Genomic DNA, 18,121 nt, shown 5'->3' with positions numbered 1-18,121 from the left:
AATCACTTCTACATACCCAGATTGCTCACAAGGGGATGCCATTAGATTAGCACAACAGAGGGCCTGGGTTAGTTCCTCTGGAAAGAAAAAGAATTGAGCAGATCCCTGTGGGCTAGGGCCAATATCTTAAAAGCAAAGAACATGATAAGAAATTGGGCCAACTAGAAAAGGCTACTAGCCTTATTCTTGAAACTCAGCTATCTTAAGTACAGGCTGGAGTTGGTGAGTTACATGTCATTTCAGCCCTTAGTTCTATGACCCAGAAGTTACTGACAGAGATGGTATTGCATATCACTGAGGCTGGGAAGGTATTGCAGTGGGATCTAGACCAGACTTGGCCCACTGCCCTTACAGATGCATCAGGAGTACCATCTGATCTGTGGTCATGAAGACATACTTGGACACTTTCTGGATGGAAGTGGGGACATTCACAGTGCTCCTTCCAAGCATATGGACCGGTTAGGGTGGGTGTGGTTCCCACATACCGAATCCTGCTGGGTCCATGGGGAGCATGCATATGGGACTCAATTATTCACCGAGACATCTGGGAAAATTAAACCACTTGGTATACCTACCTGATTTATAGTCAGTGCCCCAATCCCTTAGTTGTTAAATGAACATTCCACTCTTTTGTCCATGCATTCATTCCTGGGTTGGGGGTAACTAAGCTCAAAAGAGCAGTTGTACATATATCTGTAAAGCTTCATTGTTTTTTGTTTTTAAAGTTTGAGAAAACTCGCCAAAAGTTTGTTGAGTATTCTCAAAGGGGGGAATTGTTGGTGCCACTAGGCCTGAGTAAACCAAAGTTGTGACTTTGGGCCTGAAGTGAACCAAAGTTCTTACATGCTGTGAACTTTAACCAGCCTAAGATTCTAACAGATGGTAAGCAAAATGTGTAGCTGTCAGCAATCTCCGCTTGCAAATGTAGGAGTTTGAAACAGCAGAAGCGGCGGGGAGGAGGGGGAGAGGGGGAAGGAAAATCTGTATGCGTTTGTTCTGTGAAGGCCACAGATAAGCTTGTGGATGAGATCTTTTCTAACACGCTGAAATGTAATGCCTAATGTAGCTGTTGCTGGGAAGGGAGGGGTGAGGGGGAAAACCGAACAAAAGGCTTACACAAACAAGGGGGGTATAAATGTTGGGACCCCGCCTGTGAGCGGGTGTGCAGGATTTGAGAAGGCTTTTCTCCCTGGCACCTTTCTTTGGGCCCAAATAAACCTGTTTTTGCTTCTCCACCCTGGTGTGATAATTAGTGCGACGCACACCGGGCAATGAACCCTGCTGTTGCTCCGCCTTGGGCTCTTTGAGCCGGCAACAAAACCATGCTGGCCAGCTACAGAGTGTTAGTAAATTTAATACAGGTGCACACGGCACTCCTGTTGCCCTTGTCAGGAGAATTCATTCAGTCTCATTTCAGAGCTTAAAAACCCAGGAGCTCCACACTGCAGAAATACCCCTGATGAGCCAGAGGAGCAGGCAGAGAGTTCAACTTTGGGAATCCAAGCGCCCTCCAGCCGGGGCAGTGCTGGAACGTCTGACTCAGCCTGGAACATTCGATTTCACTTCCACCTGGGAGAGACTGGGGAGGAGGGAGGCCTCTGTCCAGAATTGGCCTGGAGCGGTGAACCGCGGCCAGTGGGAGCCGCGATTGGCCGAACCTGCTGACGTGGCAGGTAAACAAACCGGCCTGGCCTGCCAAGGGCTTTCCCTGAACAAGCGGTGGCCCTAGTTTGAGAACCACTGTACTACACAACATGATGATAGTTACTGATGGGAATCACTGCTCTGTGATCCCTAAGGGACAGTTCAGTGTGCCTGTAGAAAGAGCTTGTGTGTCCCCTCCATCATCATTCTCCAGATCTGTCTAGTATCTACCCATCCCTCCTAGATACCTACCGGGTATCAGGCCCTATGGAGATCTACGCATTATCCTGAGTTTCTTGCTCATTAACTATATCTTTTCAATATACACAGAGCAGCCAATTGCTCTCTGACTCAGCGGAGAGCCCAAGAGATCTCATCTCCCTTTGGGAAGGTCCCTTAATTACTGTTTACTCCTAAAACTGGATAAAGAGCACAGAAGTGCAGACAGGCTTGTCTCCAGCCTGTTTACATCCAAATGCTGCTTCTCCCCTAGAGGCTGAGCAAACCCCTTTGGGATTGCACAGAGCTATATTATAAACAGTGCACACCCCTGTCAGCTCTCAGTGTGGGATGTTGCTGCAGATGCTGGGGTGAGAGAAGTGTGGGGCACGGCTACCTGAGGGAGATTCACAGGAAGGACACTTCCATCTCAGAATTCGCAGGTACCCGTCTGTTGCTGAGTAGCTCACCTGATCAACAAACCCAGGGCTCTGGCTCTTAATAGTGGGGCTTTGCTGGAAAACATGGAGCTGCTAGAATTCCTCTTTGTGGCAATTATAAGAATTTGTCAGCATGGGCAAGACATCTTCTCTCCTAGCTTCATTCAAGAAGTTGTTGAACTGTTATGTCTCAAGCTTTAAAAAAAAATTCAGTCATAACCAGATGCCCAGTGCGGTAAATTTCAATCCAAATGCTTAGAGTTTGGCAAACTCATATGCAACTGAAAATGAGGTCTTCTAATGGAAGGTGCCAGCCCCCTTAACTAAAGATGGTGCCACCAGCACCACTTTCAATGGCCAATCTATTTGCGATTCCCAATCAGCTAAGCTCTTTGTTCCAGTAATGTCTGTGGCAAGGAGTTCCACAGGCAAGATAGGTATTATGGAAACAATTTTCTCTTATCAGTGTTATATATTCAGACTATCAATGTTATTGAATGTTCCCGTTGAGTGTGTTATGAGACAGAGTAAACGTAAATGCTTAATCTAGTTTCTTTATTGATTAATTCATAGGGTTCAAGGCCAGAAGAGCCTGCTTGATGTCCAGTCTATAAGACTAATAATTGGAGATATACCAATCTCCTAGAACTGGAAGGGACCTTGAAAGGTCATTGAGTCCAGCCCCCTGCCTTCACTAGCAGGACCAAGTACTGATTTTTGCCCCAGATCCCTAAGTGGCCCCCTCAAAGATTAAACGCACAACCCTGGATTTAGCAGGCCAATGCTCAAACCACTGAGCTATCCCTCCCCCCGACTGCCTATATAACACAGGCCAGTAAATTTCACCTAGTTACCCCTGTATTGGGCTCCATAAATTGTGCTTCACTAAACCCTCGTCTACAGCAAGATTTTACATCATAGACTCACAGAGCCACGGGCTGAGTAGGCACCGCTAGGGTCATCTAGTCTGCCTGCCAAGAAGCAGATTTGTTGCATCCAGGACGGATGACTGTCCAGCCTCCTTCAGAAAACATCCAGCAAAGGAGCTTCCATGTCCTCTTGAGGCATCTCTTCCATTGCCCTCCTGTTCTGACTCTTAGGAAGTTTTCCCTGAGATTTCATCTAACTCTGCTGTGCTGTAGTTTGAACCCATTGCCTCTTGTCTTGTGCTATGTGGTAAGAGAGAACATTTCTCCATCTCTTTTATGGTACCCTTTCAAGTGTTTGAAGATGGCTGTCATGTCCCCCTTTAATCTCCTCTTTCCAAACTAAACACACCCAGTTCCTTCAGCCTTTTTTTCATATTGTTGTTATTGCAAACCTTGCATCATCTTTGTCTCTCACCTCTGGATCTGTTCCAGATTTCTTACATCCTTTCTATACACTGGTTCTCCGAACTAGACACAGAACTCCAGCTGAGGCCTGACTAGTGCCGAGAAGAAAAATACTATTACCTCCCATGACTTTGTGTTATGCCTCTGTTAATGAAACCCAAAACTGCATTTCTGTGGGGTTTTTTTGCAATAACCAGTGGGCAGTGTAGACGAACCCTTAGTGTGCTTCCAGAACTGGTTATTCTCCACCCCATTTTTTGACATCTGAATATTGTCTTTGTTTTAGTCACTGCTGTGAATAAGCAAGTGTTTCCATGGAGCTGCTATCAAATATGCACAGGTTTTTTTCCCCTGTGGTATGTAGCAGTTGGGATGTTTCCCCAGCACATGTCTTGGCAAAGGAAAGGATTTTTTTCACTCTCAAATTTTGAGCAACCCAGGGAATGGGAAAATCCCTACAGCATAGACCCTCTAGCCTGGGTTTCATTGCATTTCCTGCCGATGCCTATTAATATTTCCCACACCACAACTGTTACAACTGGTACCCGGGGTTCTTTCAACCCAAAGCTCTTGGTAACTTTACTCTGTGCGAGGAGGTGTCAGGAAATAAATCAGGGGAGACACGGCCGTCTGACCGATAGATGGCTGGCACAGACAGGACAACGTGAGAGTGCTTTCACTTAAAGCTAAACTTTACTAGTCTCAAGCACTTACACACGTCCGCAACAAGTTAGTAAAACACCCCCAACCCTTGATAATTACCAAAGCTGAGTGTGGCTCTAGAGTGACACAGCGACAGGCTTCCGGTGGCCAAATATTCCATCTGCCAGTGGGGACCAGAAGATGTAGCCAGAGGGAGAGTCCAAAAAGAGTCCCAAATGAGTCCAACTACCTCAAACTTTTCCCCCTTATTTACACATCAGTAATAGAATGACATGTCTCTTAAAGAAACCTTGTTAAGCGAACAGTTCCAATGGGCAAGCAAGGGGCTCCTTCTCATTATTGGTTAACCAGGTGTGGGTTTTCCCCCAGAGTTTGCAGCCTTGAGGCCCTAACACACATTCCTGAGGGCACATCCTGCTATTCTAAAATGCATGTATCAGCAATTTCAACACAATTCTTATCAGGAAGTATGCGAGGTCAAGCTGCCCTTTCTGTGGCACCCAACCCCCCGCCCTCTCCTGTCTTTGTCAAGCTGAGGCTGCTGACTTGGCTGCTTTTAACAATAAGCCATAGTGGTTTCAGGCACTTTACTGGTTTGCCAAAATCTCCCCGTACACAATGTGTAGGAACTACTGATGCATAGAGCACTGCTACAGACTAGGGACTGAATGGCTGGGCAGCAGTTCTGCAGAAAAGGACCAAGGGGTTACGGTGGACGAAAAGCTGAATATGAGTCAACAGTGTGCCCTTGTTGCCAAGAAGGCTAATGGCATTTTGGGTTGTATAAGTAGGGGCATTTCCAGCAGATCGAGGGATGTGATCATTCCCCTCTACTCAGCACTGGTGAGGCCTCATTTGGAGTACTGTGTCCAGTTTTGGGTCCCACACTACAAGAAGGATGTGGATAAATTGGAGACAGTCCAGCGGAGGGCAACAAAAATGATTAGGGGGCTGGAGCACATGACTTATGAGGAGAGGCTGAGGGAACTGGGATTGTTTAGTCTGCAGAAGAGAAGAATGAGGGGGGATTTGATAGCTGCTTTCAACTACCTGAAAGGGGGTTCCAAAGAGGATGGATCTAGACTGTTCTCAGTGGTAGAAGATGACAGAACAAGGAGTAATGGTCTCAAGTTGCAGAGGGGGAGGTTTAGGCTGGATATTAGGAAAAGCTTTTTCACTAGTAGGGTGGTGAAGAACGGGAATGGGTTACCTAGGGAGGTAGTGGAATCTCCTTCCTTAGAGGTTTTTAAGGTCAGGTTTGACAAAGCCCTGGCTGGGATGATTTAGTTGCGTTTGGTCCTGCTTTGAGCAGGGGGTTGGACTAGATGACCTCCTGAGGGCCCTTCCAACCCTGAGATTCTATGATTCTATGAACATAATATATGGAATAGGCATTAGTAGGGTCAGTTGTTCATAATTCATTTTCCTGAATTATGAAAACACCATTTATCAGTGTGTGGAGAGCAACAAATCTGCTTCACCCAGGAGAACACCTCCAGTAGTGCTTGTAGTGTCTCGTATTAACATTTTCTCTCCATCCAGGAATATTTACTGCAACCATCACCCTAGAGCTTGGGCACATGCAGGAAGTCAGGGGAAGATATGGTACATGCAGGAGACACCGTTCTGCCTCAGAGTTATACACCTTCACCCCCTACTCCATGTCAGATCCCAACACAACCGACTTCACCAACCCCTCCACCTTCATCTTGTTGGGTGTTCCTGGCCTGGCGGCGGCCCATGTCTGGATCTCCATCCCCTTCTGCACCATGTACATCATAGCCATCTTGGGGAACTTCACCATCCTGTTCATTGTGAAGATAGAGCCAAGCCTCCATGGGCCCATGTACTATTTCCTCTGCATGCTGGCTGTCACTGACCTGGTCCTGTCTACGTCCATCCTGCCCAAAACGCTGAGCATCTTCTGGTTCAATTCCACGGAGATTGATTTCAGTGCCTGCTTCACCCAGATGTACTTCATTCACTGCTTCACAGCGATGGAGTCTGGAATCCTCGTGGCCTTGGCTTTGGATCGGTATGTGGCCATCTGTGATCCCCTGAGACATTCCACCATCCTGACAAACGCTGTGGTGGCCAAGATTGGCCTGGCTGTGGTGCTGCGCGGCATCACGCTAATGCTGCCCTTTCCCTTCCTGGCGAGGCTGTGGCCATATTGCAGAACCAACATCATCCCTCACACGTACTGTGAGCACATTGCTGTGGCGAAGCTGGCCTGCGCCGACATCCGCATCGGTAATTACTATGGCCTCTTTGTGGTAATCTCTGTGACTTGTCTGGACGTGCTTTTTATCACTATGTCCTATACTCAGATCATCAGGGCTATCTTCAGCCTGCCCACAAAGGACGCCCGGCTCAAGACTTTGGGGACCTGCAGCTCCCACCTCTGTGTCATCTTAGCCTTTTACATCCCAGGTCTCTTCTCCTTCCTCACACAGCGGTTTGGCCACAACGTGCCCCTTCATTTCCATGTTCTCATGGCCAACATGTACCCCCTGGTGCCTCCCATGCTAAACCCCATCATCTACGGGGTGAGGACCAAACAGATCCGGGACAGGCTGCTCCGGCTCTTTACTCGTAAAGGGACCTAAAGTTTTCTCCTGGTGCTCTGGCTCTCAGACTGAGCTCCGTGCAGAGCTGGCTGGTGATGTGGTGCCTGGCCCCCTTCCCGCAATCACTGACTGGACAGTACAAGTGACATTAAATCCTTTCCTGACCACACTATGGAATGTCAGACTGACAAACTGGGAAATCGGTCTGTGTACAACTCATTAACTCACATGGGGGCAGACTTCTAACTGCTGGTTACTGGACTTTGAGGACCTGCCCAGTGCCCCATCTCTTCCCGTGGGTAACTCACTCTTCTCCCTCCCTCCCCCCATCTGTTGCTGAATTGTCTCTATCTCACCAGAGCTTGCAGCAGGGACTTCAGCTCAGATTTTGGTGGGTGAGGGGAGGCTTTAACTGTGATCCCCGGTGGTACTTAGGCACTTCAAAGCTCTGGTGTTTTGGCAGCTAATTTGGCAGTTAGCTGGCAGGAGCAGTGTTTCTAATTCCTTTATAAAAGAAAGAAAATTAAAGTAATAATAAATCTACTAAACTCCGATATAAACATTTTGACATCTTGTGGCAAGTCATTTAAGGACACTTCAGGAGCATTTTCCCCATATCCATTGTGCCAGTTATCTCATCACAGAAGGCAATCATGGTGGTCAGGCCTGACTTTCCTTTTGTGAACCCATGTTGCCTGTTCCTGATTAAATTCCTCTCCTCCAAGTGCTTCCAAATGGATTCCTTGAGGACCTGGCCCAGGATTTTTTCCAGGTGAGCCTGACTGGTCTGTTGTTCCCTGGTTTCTCCTTATTCAAGGAGACTAGCTGGCTACATTGGAGGAAACAATCTAGTTCACGGACGTCCACCTCTCACTTTTAAAGGACTCTCGCCTCCTGTCCTTGTATGAGGAGCAGGGTCCCTGCACTAACGCAGTATTTTATCTGCTCTTCCCGTCCTCCAGTGGCTCTAATGTCCCAGCTGCTTGCCCTGCTAGAGCCTGGGTAATGCCCCTTGCTTAGCTGGCTAACAGCTCTCGCACCCTCATGGGATGAGAACCTGGTGTGATGCTGTGTGATTGAATATGACCATTTTTATCATTGTTGCTACCACTGTTATACCATTGCGACAAATGTTATAAAAAGTATGTCCTGTCAGGTGGCAATGGGAAATTTATGATTTGCTAAATATGATTATCCTGTTTCTATACATTTATCGACTTTTTATCTGAAGTTATTAATATTTGCCAGGGTCTCGTATCTTATGCATGTGTTGTATTTTTGGGTAACACCCCTGTCAGGGTTCCTTCCCCACTCTGAACTCTAGGGTACATGAAAGCCCCCTAAGCTTATTTCTACCAGCGTAGGTTAAAACCTGGTATGCTGCCACCACCACATGATTTAACAAGAAACAGGGGAAAGACCACTTGGAATTCCTCTTCCCCCAAGCCCTTACACCCCCTTTTCTGCAGAGGCTTGAGAATAATATTCTAACCAATTGGTTACAATGTGATCAAAGACCCAACCCCCTGGGTCTTTGGACAATGGAAAAATTAGTGAGGTTCTTAAAAGAAGGATTTATTAAAAATAAAATGTAAAAAATATCTCTGTAAAATCAGGATGGAAAATAACTTTACAGGGTAATCAGATTCAAAGAGGCCAGAGGAACCCCCTATAGCCTTAGTTTCAAAGTTACAAAAAAACAGGGATAAACCTGCCTCTAGCAAAGAGAAAATTCACAAGTTGAGAAAACAAATTAAAACTAACACGCCTTGCCTGGCTGTTACTTACAAATTTGAAATATGAGAGACTTGTGCAGGAAGATTTGGAGAACATGGATTGATGTCTGGTCCCTCTTAATTCCAAGAGTGAACAACCCCCAAAACAAAGAGCACAAACACTTCCCCTCCCCCCGATTTGAAAATATCTTGTCCCCTTATTGGTCCTTTGCGTCAGGTGTCAGCCAGGTTTCCTGAGCTTCTTAACCCTTTACAGGTAAAAGGATTTTGGTGCCTCTGGCCAGGAGGGATTTTATTGTATTGTATACAGGAGGGCTGTTACTCTTCCCTTGATAGTTATGACAACCCCTCAGGTAGCATTTACATTAAGGACAGACATCTATGTGTTGCTGTTTCTTCACGGACACTTAGCTCTCACAATGGGCCATAGAAGAAACACACTCAGCAAAAATACGGGCAATGGCTGCCGCCGTGAGTTATTGAAACATGTAAAGACAAGTTACACAAGGGTAGCCGTGCTAGTCTGTATCAGCAAAAACAACGAGGAATCCTTGTGGCACCTTAGAGACTAAAAAAAATTATTTGGGCATAAGCTTTCATGGCCTAAAACCCACTTCATCAGATGCATGGAGTGGAAAATACAGAAGCAGGTATATAAACAGTACATGAAAAGATGGGAGTTGCCTTACGAAGTGAGGGGTCACTGCTAACAAGGCAATTCAATTAAAGTGGAAGTGGGCTATTCTCAACGGTAGAATACCAAGGGAGTAAAAATCACTTTTGTAGTTGTAATGAGGGTGGCCCATTTCAAACAGTTGACAAGAAGGTGTTAATAACAGTAGGGGGAATTAGTGTGGGGAAATCAGTTTTTGTAATGACCCATCCACTCCCTCAGTCTTTATTCCGGCCTAATTTGATGGTGTCCAGTTTGCAAAGGTCAGAAGGGACCATTATGATCATCTAGTCTGACCTCTTGCACAACGCAGGCCACAGAACCTCACCCACCCACTCCTGTAACAACCCCTAACCTATGTCTGCGCCACTGAAGTCCTCAAATCGTAGTTTAAAGACTTCAAGGTACAGAGAATCCTCTGTAGTAAATCAGATCCCACCCCATCTAACATCCCATCACAGGCCATTGGGCATATTTACCACTAATAGTCAAAGATCAATTAATTGACACAGTTAGGCTATCCCATCATACCATCCCCGCCATAAACTTATCAACCTTAATCTTGAAGCCAGATATGTCTTTTGCCCCCACTTCTCCCCTTGGAAGGCTGTTCCAGAACTTCACTTCTCTGATGGTTAGAAACCTCCGTCTAATTTCAAGTCTAAACTTCCTGATGGGCAGTTTATATCCATTTGTTCTTTGACCACATTAGTACTGAACTTAAATAATTCCTCTCCCTCCCTGGTATTTATCCCTCTGATATATTTATAGAGAGCAGTCATATCCCCTCTCAGCCTCCTTTTGGTTAGGGTAAACAAGCCAAGGTCTTTGAGTCTCCTTTCATAAGACAGGTTTTCCATTCCTCGGATCATCCTAGTAGCCCTTCTCTGTACTGTTCCAGTTTGAATTCATCCTTCTTAAACATGGGAGACCAGAACTGCACAAAGTATTCCAGATGAGGTCTCACCAGTGCCTTGTATAACGGTACTAACACCTCCTTATCTTTGCTGGAAATACCTCGCCTGATGTATCCAAAGACCACATTACCTTTTTTAATGGCCATATCACATTGAAGAGTCCTGTGGCACCTTATAGACTAACAGACGTATTGGAGCATGAGCTTTCGTGGGTGAATACCCACTTCGTCGAATGCATGTATTCACCCACGAAAGCTCATGCTCCAATACGTCTGTTAGTCTATAAGGTGCCACAGGACTCTTTGCTGCTTTTACAGATCCAGACTAACACGGCTACCCCTCTGATACATATCACATTGGTGGTTCATAGTCATCCTGTGATCAACCAATATTCCGAGGTGCTTCTCCTCCTCTGTTACTTTCAAGTGATGCATCCCCAGTTTATAACAAAAAATCTTGTTATTAATCCCTAAATGCATGACCTTGCACTTACCGAAAGCGGCTCCGGGGTGGCGGTGGCATGCACCGGCGCCAGGGCAGGTTCCCTGCATCCCTGCCCTGGCCCCATGATGCTCCACTCCGAGAAGTGGCCAGAACTATGTCCCTGCGCAGCCCCCAAAGAAGGGGGGGCACAGGGCTCCTCGTGCTGCCCTTGCCACGCCTCCAAGTACCTCTCTCGAAGCTTCCATTGGCCGTGGTTCCCTGTTCTGGCCAATGGGAGCTGCAGGGGGTGGTGGCTGGAGGCAAGGGCAATGCACAGAGCCCTCTGCTGCTCCCCACTCAGGCTGCAGGGATGTGGTGCTGGCCGCTTCTGAGAGCGGCACGGGGTCTGCGGCACCACGGGGGGCAATCCTGTGAGCCGGATCCAAAGCCCTGACAGGCCGGATCCAGTTCACGGGCCGTAGTGTGCCCACCCCTACGTTATCTGGATCACTTCTTTTTCCTTTCTTAAAAATAGGAACTATGTTAGCAATTCTCCAGTCATACGGTACAACCCCCGAGTTTACAGATTCATTAAAAATTCTTGCTAATGGGCTTGCAATTTCATGTGCCAGTTCCTTTAATATTCTTGAATGAAGATTATCTGGGCCCCCCGATTTAGTCCCATTAAGCTATTCGAGTTTGGCTTCTACCTCGTATGTGGCAATTTGTCATCCTACCATTATCCCTAAGTTCCTCATTAGCCTCATTAAAGACTGAGGCAAAGTATTTGTTTAGCTATTGGGCCATGCCTAGATTATCCTTAACCTCCACTCCATCCTCAGTGTTTAGCCGTCCCACTTCTTCTTTTCTTGTTTTCTTCTTATTTATATGGCAATAGAACCTTTTACTATTGATTTTAATTCCCTTTCCAAGGTCCAACTCTACATGGCTTTTAGCCTTTCTCACTTCATCTCTACATGTTCTGACCTCAATAAGGTAGTTTTCCTTGCTGATCCCGCCCATCTTCCACTCCCTGTAGGCTTTCTGCTTTTTCTTAATCACTTCTCTCAGATGCTTGCTCATCCACCTTGGTCTACAACTCCTGCATATGAGTTTTTTCCCCTTTCTTGGGATGCAGGCTTCTGTTTCTGAAACTTTTATAATTCCTGATGTCAGATTAGTGTCCATTTATTTTTTAGCGTAGAGACTGTCCAGTTGCATATGATGGCATATATCACATTGGTAGATGTGCAGGTGAATGAACCTCTGATGGCCACGTGACATGCTCATGTGACTCTGGACTCCTGGCTAAGTGGTTGATCTCTTCTATATCTTAGAATCATAGAATATTAGGGTTGGAAGAGACCTCAGGATGTCATCTAGTCCAACCCCCTGCTCAAAGCAGGACCAATCCCCAACTAAATCATCCCAGCCAGGACTTTGTCAAGCCAGGGCCCTAAAAGCCTCTATGGATGGAGATTCCACCACCTCCCTAGGTAACCCATTCCAGTGCTTCTCCACCCTCCTAGTGAAATAGTGTTTCCTAATATCCAACTGAGACCTCCCCCCACTGCAACTTGAGACCATTGCTCCTTGTTCTGTCATCTGCCACCACTGAGAACAGTCGAGCTCCATCCTCTTTGGAACCCCCCTTCAGGTAGTTGAAGGCTGTGTGACAGGGTCATGCCAGCTAGCTACAGGAGAGTGATAGAAGGCAGATATATTAGCCCCAGGTTAAGTAGGTCCCCTTTCTCTGGGTAAGGTAACAGAGAAGGTTCCAGAATAATCAGAAACTTTCTCCAAACAATTAAGGCAGACAGGCTGATTAGAACACCTGCAGCCAATCAAGAAGCTGCTAGAATCAAGGCAGGCTAATCAGGGCACCTGGGTTTAAAAGGGAGCTCACTTTAGTTTGTGGTGCGTGTGTGAGGAGCTGGGAGCAAGACGCGCAAGGAGCTGAGAGGGAGAGGCTGTGCTGCTGGAGGACTAAGGAGTACAAGCATTACCAGACACCAGGAGGAAGGTCCTGTGATGAGGATAAAGAAGGTGTTTGGAGGAGGCCATGGGGAAGTAGCCCAGGGAGTTGTAGCTGTCATGCAGCTGTTACAGGAGGCACTCTAGACAGCTGCAATCCACAGGGCCCTGGGCTGGAACCCGGAGTAGAGGGCAGGCCCAGGTTCCCCCAAAACCTCTCAACTCCTGATCCAACACAGGAAGATCTCCAAGGCTAGCAAAAATCCACCAATAAGTGCAGGACCCACCAAGGTAGAGGAGGAACTTTGTCACAGCTGCTATCAAATCCCCACTCACTCTTCTCTTCTGCAGACTAAATAACCCCAGTTCCCTCAGCCTCTCCTCATATCCATGTGCCCCAGCCCCCTAATCATTTTTGTTGTCCTCCACTGGACTCTCTCCAATTTGTCCACATCCTTCTTGTAGTGGAGGGACCAAAACTGGACGCAAAACTCCAGGTGTGGCCTCACCAGTGCTGAATAGAGGAGGATAATCACTTCCCTCGATCTGCTGGCAATGATCCTACTAATACAGCCCAATATGTTGTTGGCCTTCTTGGCAACAAGGGCACACTGCTGACTCATATCCAGCTTCTCATCCACTGTAATCGCCAGGTCCTTTCTGCAGAACTGCTGCTTACCCAGTCGGTCCCCAGTCTGTAATGGTGCATGGGATTCTTCCATCCTAAGTGGAGGACTCTGCACTTGTCCTTGTTGATTTCTTTTGTCTGAATCCTCCAATTTGTCTAGGTCACTTTGGACCTTATCCCTGCTGTGACGTTATTGATATAAATTGGGACCATATAGAACATGGGTTGCAACCAAGGTCCTGTAGTGGCACCAAATCTTAGGTAAAGGGGGTCATATAAGGTGTCCAAGACCAGGTTATGGGTTGCTGATTATAATTATGCTGTCTGTATGTCTGTATCATTTTTAGTTGAAGTTATAAATGTTGGCTCTATGCTGTCTGTATTTCAAGTTGGTGCTGTGCTTCTGGGGGAAGCATCCCAGACAAGCTGGTGTTAGCTCTGCTTAGCCTGCTTGATGGCCCATTAAGGACCATCAGCTACACAATTGATCCATGGAGAGAAGGCAGACACGCCTTGTGACTCAGCAAGGTATGCAGAGACTTGTCCATGTGACTGCAGACTCCATTTTGCTGGAATTTTCCACAGTAAGGCCAAAGAGATTCTTACACCTGGAAAAGCCTATATAAGGCTGATGCTTAATCTCCATCTTGTCTTCAATCCTGCTTCTTACCTCTGGAGGGACTTTGCTACAAGCTGAAGTTCTGCACAAAGGACTGAGGACCCATCCCAGCGGGGGATGTACTCCAGAGACTTAATTTGAACCTGCAGTTTACTCCATCACTGCTGCAAGCCTGAACTAAGAACTTTGCCATTACTGTATGTAATTGATTCCATTTAACCAATTCTACCTCTCATTTCTACCTTTTTCCCTTTGTAAATAAACCGTTAGATTTTAGATTCTGAAGGATTGGCAACAGCGTGATTTGTGGGCAAGATCTGATGTGTATATTGACCTGGGTCTGGGGCTTGGTCCTTTGGGATCAAGAGAACCTTTTTCTTTTATTGGGGTGTTGGTTTTCATAACCAATTATCCCCAGGACGAGTGCACTGGTGGTGATACTGGGAGACTGGAGTGTCTAAGGAAATTGCTTGTGTGACTTGTGGTTAGCCAGTGGGGTGAGACCGAAGTCCTTTTGTCTGGCTGGTTTGGTTTGCCTTAGAGGTGGAAAAACCCCAGCCTAGGGCTGTGACTGCCCTGTTTGAGCAATTGGTCCTGATTTGGCACTCTCAGTTGGGTCCCGCCAGAACCGCACCGTCACACCTGCCCTCCAAGATCTCTACCTCTCCCCCCGGGTTAGGGTCACCTGCGAACTTGCGGAGGGTTCAATTCATCCCATCATCCAGATCGTTAATGAAGATGTTGAACAAAACTGGCCCCAGGACCAACACCTAGGGGACTCTGCTTTATATTGGCTGCCAGCTAATGATCGAGCCGTTGATCACTACCCATTGAGCCTGTCAATCTGAACAGCTTTCTATCTACCTTATAGTTGATTCATCCAATCCATACTTTTTTAACTTGCTGTCAAGAATACTGTGCGAGACCGTATCAAAAGCTTTGCTAAATCAAGATATATCATGTCCACCGCTTTCCCCATATCTACAGACCCAGTTATCTCCTCATAGAAGGCAATCAGGTTAGTCAGGAATGACTTGCCCTTGGTGAAACCATGCTGGCTATTCCTGATCACCTTCCTCTCCTCCAGGTGCTTCAAAATGGATTCCTTGAGGACCTGCTCCATGATTTTGCTGGAGGGACTGAAATGAGGCTGACCAGTCTGTAGTTCCCCGGGGTCTCTTTCTTATCGTCCAGGACCTCCCCTAATCACCACGAATTTTCAAAAATGATAAATGTGGTGAAACTGACCGCTCATCATGGAGTCCAGTATCTGAGTGGTGAACCAAGGGCTGGGACGCCTCAGGAGACTGTGATTTTGGCTTCCAGTTAACCAGTGTCATGAGACAGAAGTTAACATTTGTTGCCATAGGCGGCAAGTTATATGGGCCCGTGGTGGCCGAGCACCAGGAATATTCCTGGCCCAAGGGCCTGGCTCCAGCAAAGTTTGGGGCTGAATCTCTCTACCGGCCCGACCTGCCACTCTCTCATGTTCCCCGGTGTGTCCCCCACACCCACCTACCACCCCTGGGCGATTTCAAACGGCCCAGGATGCTCTCGCTGCCACGAGCAGCAGCACCGTGGCTTCCTGCGTGCTCACTCCATGTGGCTGCCGGCATGTCCCTGAGGCCTATGGGGGGCTGTATCTCCACATGCTGTCCCCACCCCGAATGCCCTTGCAGCCAATGGGAAGCTGTGGGGGTGGTGCCTGGGGGCAGCAGCCCATGGAGACCCCTCAGCCTGCCCTGCCTAGGTGCTGCTGCTGGAGGGGGTGCTCCAGGTAAGCACCTAACCCCCCACCCACTTCCAGAGCCTGCACCCATACCCTCTCCCCCCACAATCCCTCCGCCCCAAACTCTCTCCTGCACTCCCACTCACTGTCCCTCCCCACACACTCCCTCCCCCCAAACTCCTTCCTGCACCCCACCCCCTCCCCACACACCCCCTCCCCCAAACTTGCTCCTGCACCCTCACCCCCGCCCATACTCACCTTCCCCCAAACTCCTTCCTGCACCTCCACCCCCTCTCCCTCCCCACATACAAACTCCCCCTCCCCCTCCCCTGCACCCCTCTTTCACCCAAACTCCCTCCCAGAGCCTGCACCCTGCACCCCTCCTTCACCTCAATCCTCTGTCCCAGCCCATAGCCTGCACTCAAACTCCATCCCAGAGCCTGCACCCCCCACCCCTGCACCCAAACTCTCCCTCCCAGAGCCTTAGGCAGTTGGCGGGGGAGAGCTTGGGGGGTGGACAGGCTCTGGGCATTCTGGGTACCACCACAATTTCTACAAACCTGCGACCCTCATTTGTTGCTGGCTTGGTAGAATCTAATGATAGAACAACCACCAGTCTAGGGTGAGTCTGCCCGATTTCTCAGCAGTTTGCCTGAATTTGGCATCCTCAGCTGTGTCCCACTGAGACATGGTGGCACATGGACACCACTGACAGGTGCTTCACAGACGTCACAGACTGATAGGTGCTCACTACTCTCAGGACTCTCTCAGACCTGACATGTATGGCCCATGCAGCAGCACAGAGGCCTGGTGCACGATCTCCGTTGGTTTATCTAGTGCTGGAGATCTCCCTTGATTTCAGTCGGGCTGAAGCCACTTCCACCAACTAAGGATTTAGCCCAAATAATTTAACTAGAGATAAAGCATCAGCAGAGACCAGTGAGCTGGGAGCAAAGAGTCCCAGCTTGGCCATGGATTCGCTGGGTGACCTTGGGCGAGTCAGATTCTCAGTCTGAGCCACAGTCTCTCCATGTATTAAATGGAGATTATTATTATTTATTATTTCCAGTGTGCTGATACCAAAAGGTCCTAATCAGGGCCTTTGAGGGTGCAGCCTGTAGAGTTCTAGGCCTTGTGTGGTCCCTGGTACACTACCAAGACAAGGCTGAAGGCTGAGCTGTGTGGAAACCTGTTTTTGTGGCCATAGTGTTTAGCTGTTTCTTTAATAAATTCCTCCTGTTTAAAAAGGATGGCAAGTCCACTGATCACGACACACAAATAGCCTCAGTGTCTCTAACACAACCCAGAGGCTTTGTGGTGAGGGGGGTCAGGATTCCCTATTCTCACCTCTACCACTGACTCACTGTGTGACCTTGGGTAAATCATTATATTGCTATGTGGCTCAGTCCCTCCATGACACGGGGATAACACTGCCTGGCAGCCTTGCTAAAGAGATTCTAGACATAGCGACCAGAAGTGTCATGAAGAATGTATGTCAGACTCAGCTTCACTGTTCAGCGTCAGCCCCTGGGCAAGGGGTGCCCTGTACTTCCAGATAAGGTGCCCTGTACGTGTGTAAATTGCTGGCTAATGGCAGCTGTGCCATTTATCTCCCTCCCTGTGAGCTACCGCAGCCACCCTGGCCTCTGCCCAGCATCCCACCTTCCCAGATAACAGGGGCTTATCCTTCCACCTCTCTCAGCTTTTGTCCTCCTACTTTCAAAGCTGATTTCTTGCCTTGCTCCCGAGGCCTGGCTCAGGGCAAAGGACTCCCAGTCCACACCCATAAATTGCCTAGGGAGGTTGTGGAATCTCCATCATTGTCAGGGATGGTCTAGATGGTGCTTGGTCCTGCCATGAGTGGAGGCGACTGGCATCTCAGGGTCCCTTCCAGTCTTATGGTTCTATGCCGGGACTCTGCCTGCTACAGGCTCCCAGCTGGGAGTAACAAAAGGGAGCTGAAAGTGAAAGATATAAGCAACACAAGGGTCTCTTCCTTCACAAATTTGTAGCTGAGAGTTAGGAGCCACAAGCTGTATGATGCACAGTCTTGTTCGCCTGTATTACATTTCTGCTCCCAACCCTCAGCCGCTTCTATACAGCTTCCTGGCTTCCCTCTCTTCCCCTGACTGACGTGTCAGCCACAGCACTGCATGTCCAGTGCATTCAGGGCAGGTTCCTTGTCAAGCTGCAGGAGCTCCCATCTCATCCCGGAGCAGAGGGAGTCCAACTGGATTGAGGAAGGAGGTAGAGATAATCCAGGGAGTTACAGAGGGATGGAACGAGTGAGTAACAGGGATGGGGCCCTGTGGGAATAGGTGGAGCCCTGAGGAGAGAGGTTGAGCAGGTGGTGGGTCTCACAGGTTCAGTTACCAGTAATTAGAAAGAGGACAACTTAATGAGTTCTACATAGACCAGTTTCACAGTTTGTCACACTGACACAGCACAGTGAGGAGAGGAAAGAATTTAATGTTTCTCTGACCATCCTGTCGGTGATTCAGGCCAGCTCTGCACAGAGCTTGGTCTAAGAGCCAGAGCACCAGGAAACAATT

General features: G+C 48.0%; 1 protein-coding gene across 1 annotated transcript; it reads left to right on the top strand.

Annotated features, from left to right (window-relative positions):
* The first annotated feature begins 5,961 nt into the window (after nucleotides 1-5,961).
* On the top strand, nucleotides 5,962-6,909 carry LOC120383318 (olfactory receptor 52E4-like). The gene has a single exon (XM_039501303.1). It carries the CDS (start codon nucleotides 5,962-5,964, stop codon nucleotides 6,907-6,909), a length of 948 nt encoding a protein of 315 aa, XP_039357237.1.
* The last annotated feature ends 11,212 nt before the right edge of the window (nucleotides 6,910-18,121 follow it).

Source organism: Mauremys reevesii, linkage group 1 (genome assembly GCF_016161935.1).
Source record: "Mauremys reevesii isolate NIE-2019 linkage group 1, ASM1616193v1, whole genome shotgun sequence".
Classification (NCBI taxonomy): Eukaryota; Metazoa; Chordata; order Testudines; family Geoemydidae; genus Mauremys; species Mauremys reevesii.
Note: the sequence above shows the minus strand (reverse complement) of the source record. Positions and strands in the feature narration are given on the sequence as shown.

What these genes read in the sequence shown, in the direction of transcription:
- LOC120383318 (XM_039501303.1), top strand. Translation starts at nt 5,962, where the DNA reads ATGTCAGATCCCAACACAACCGACTTCACCAACCCCTCCACCTTCATC.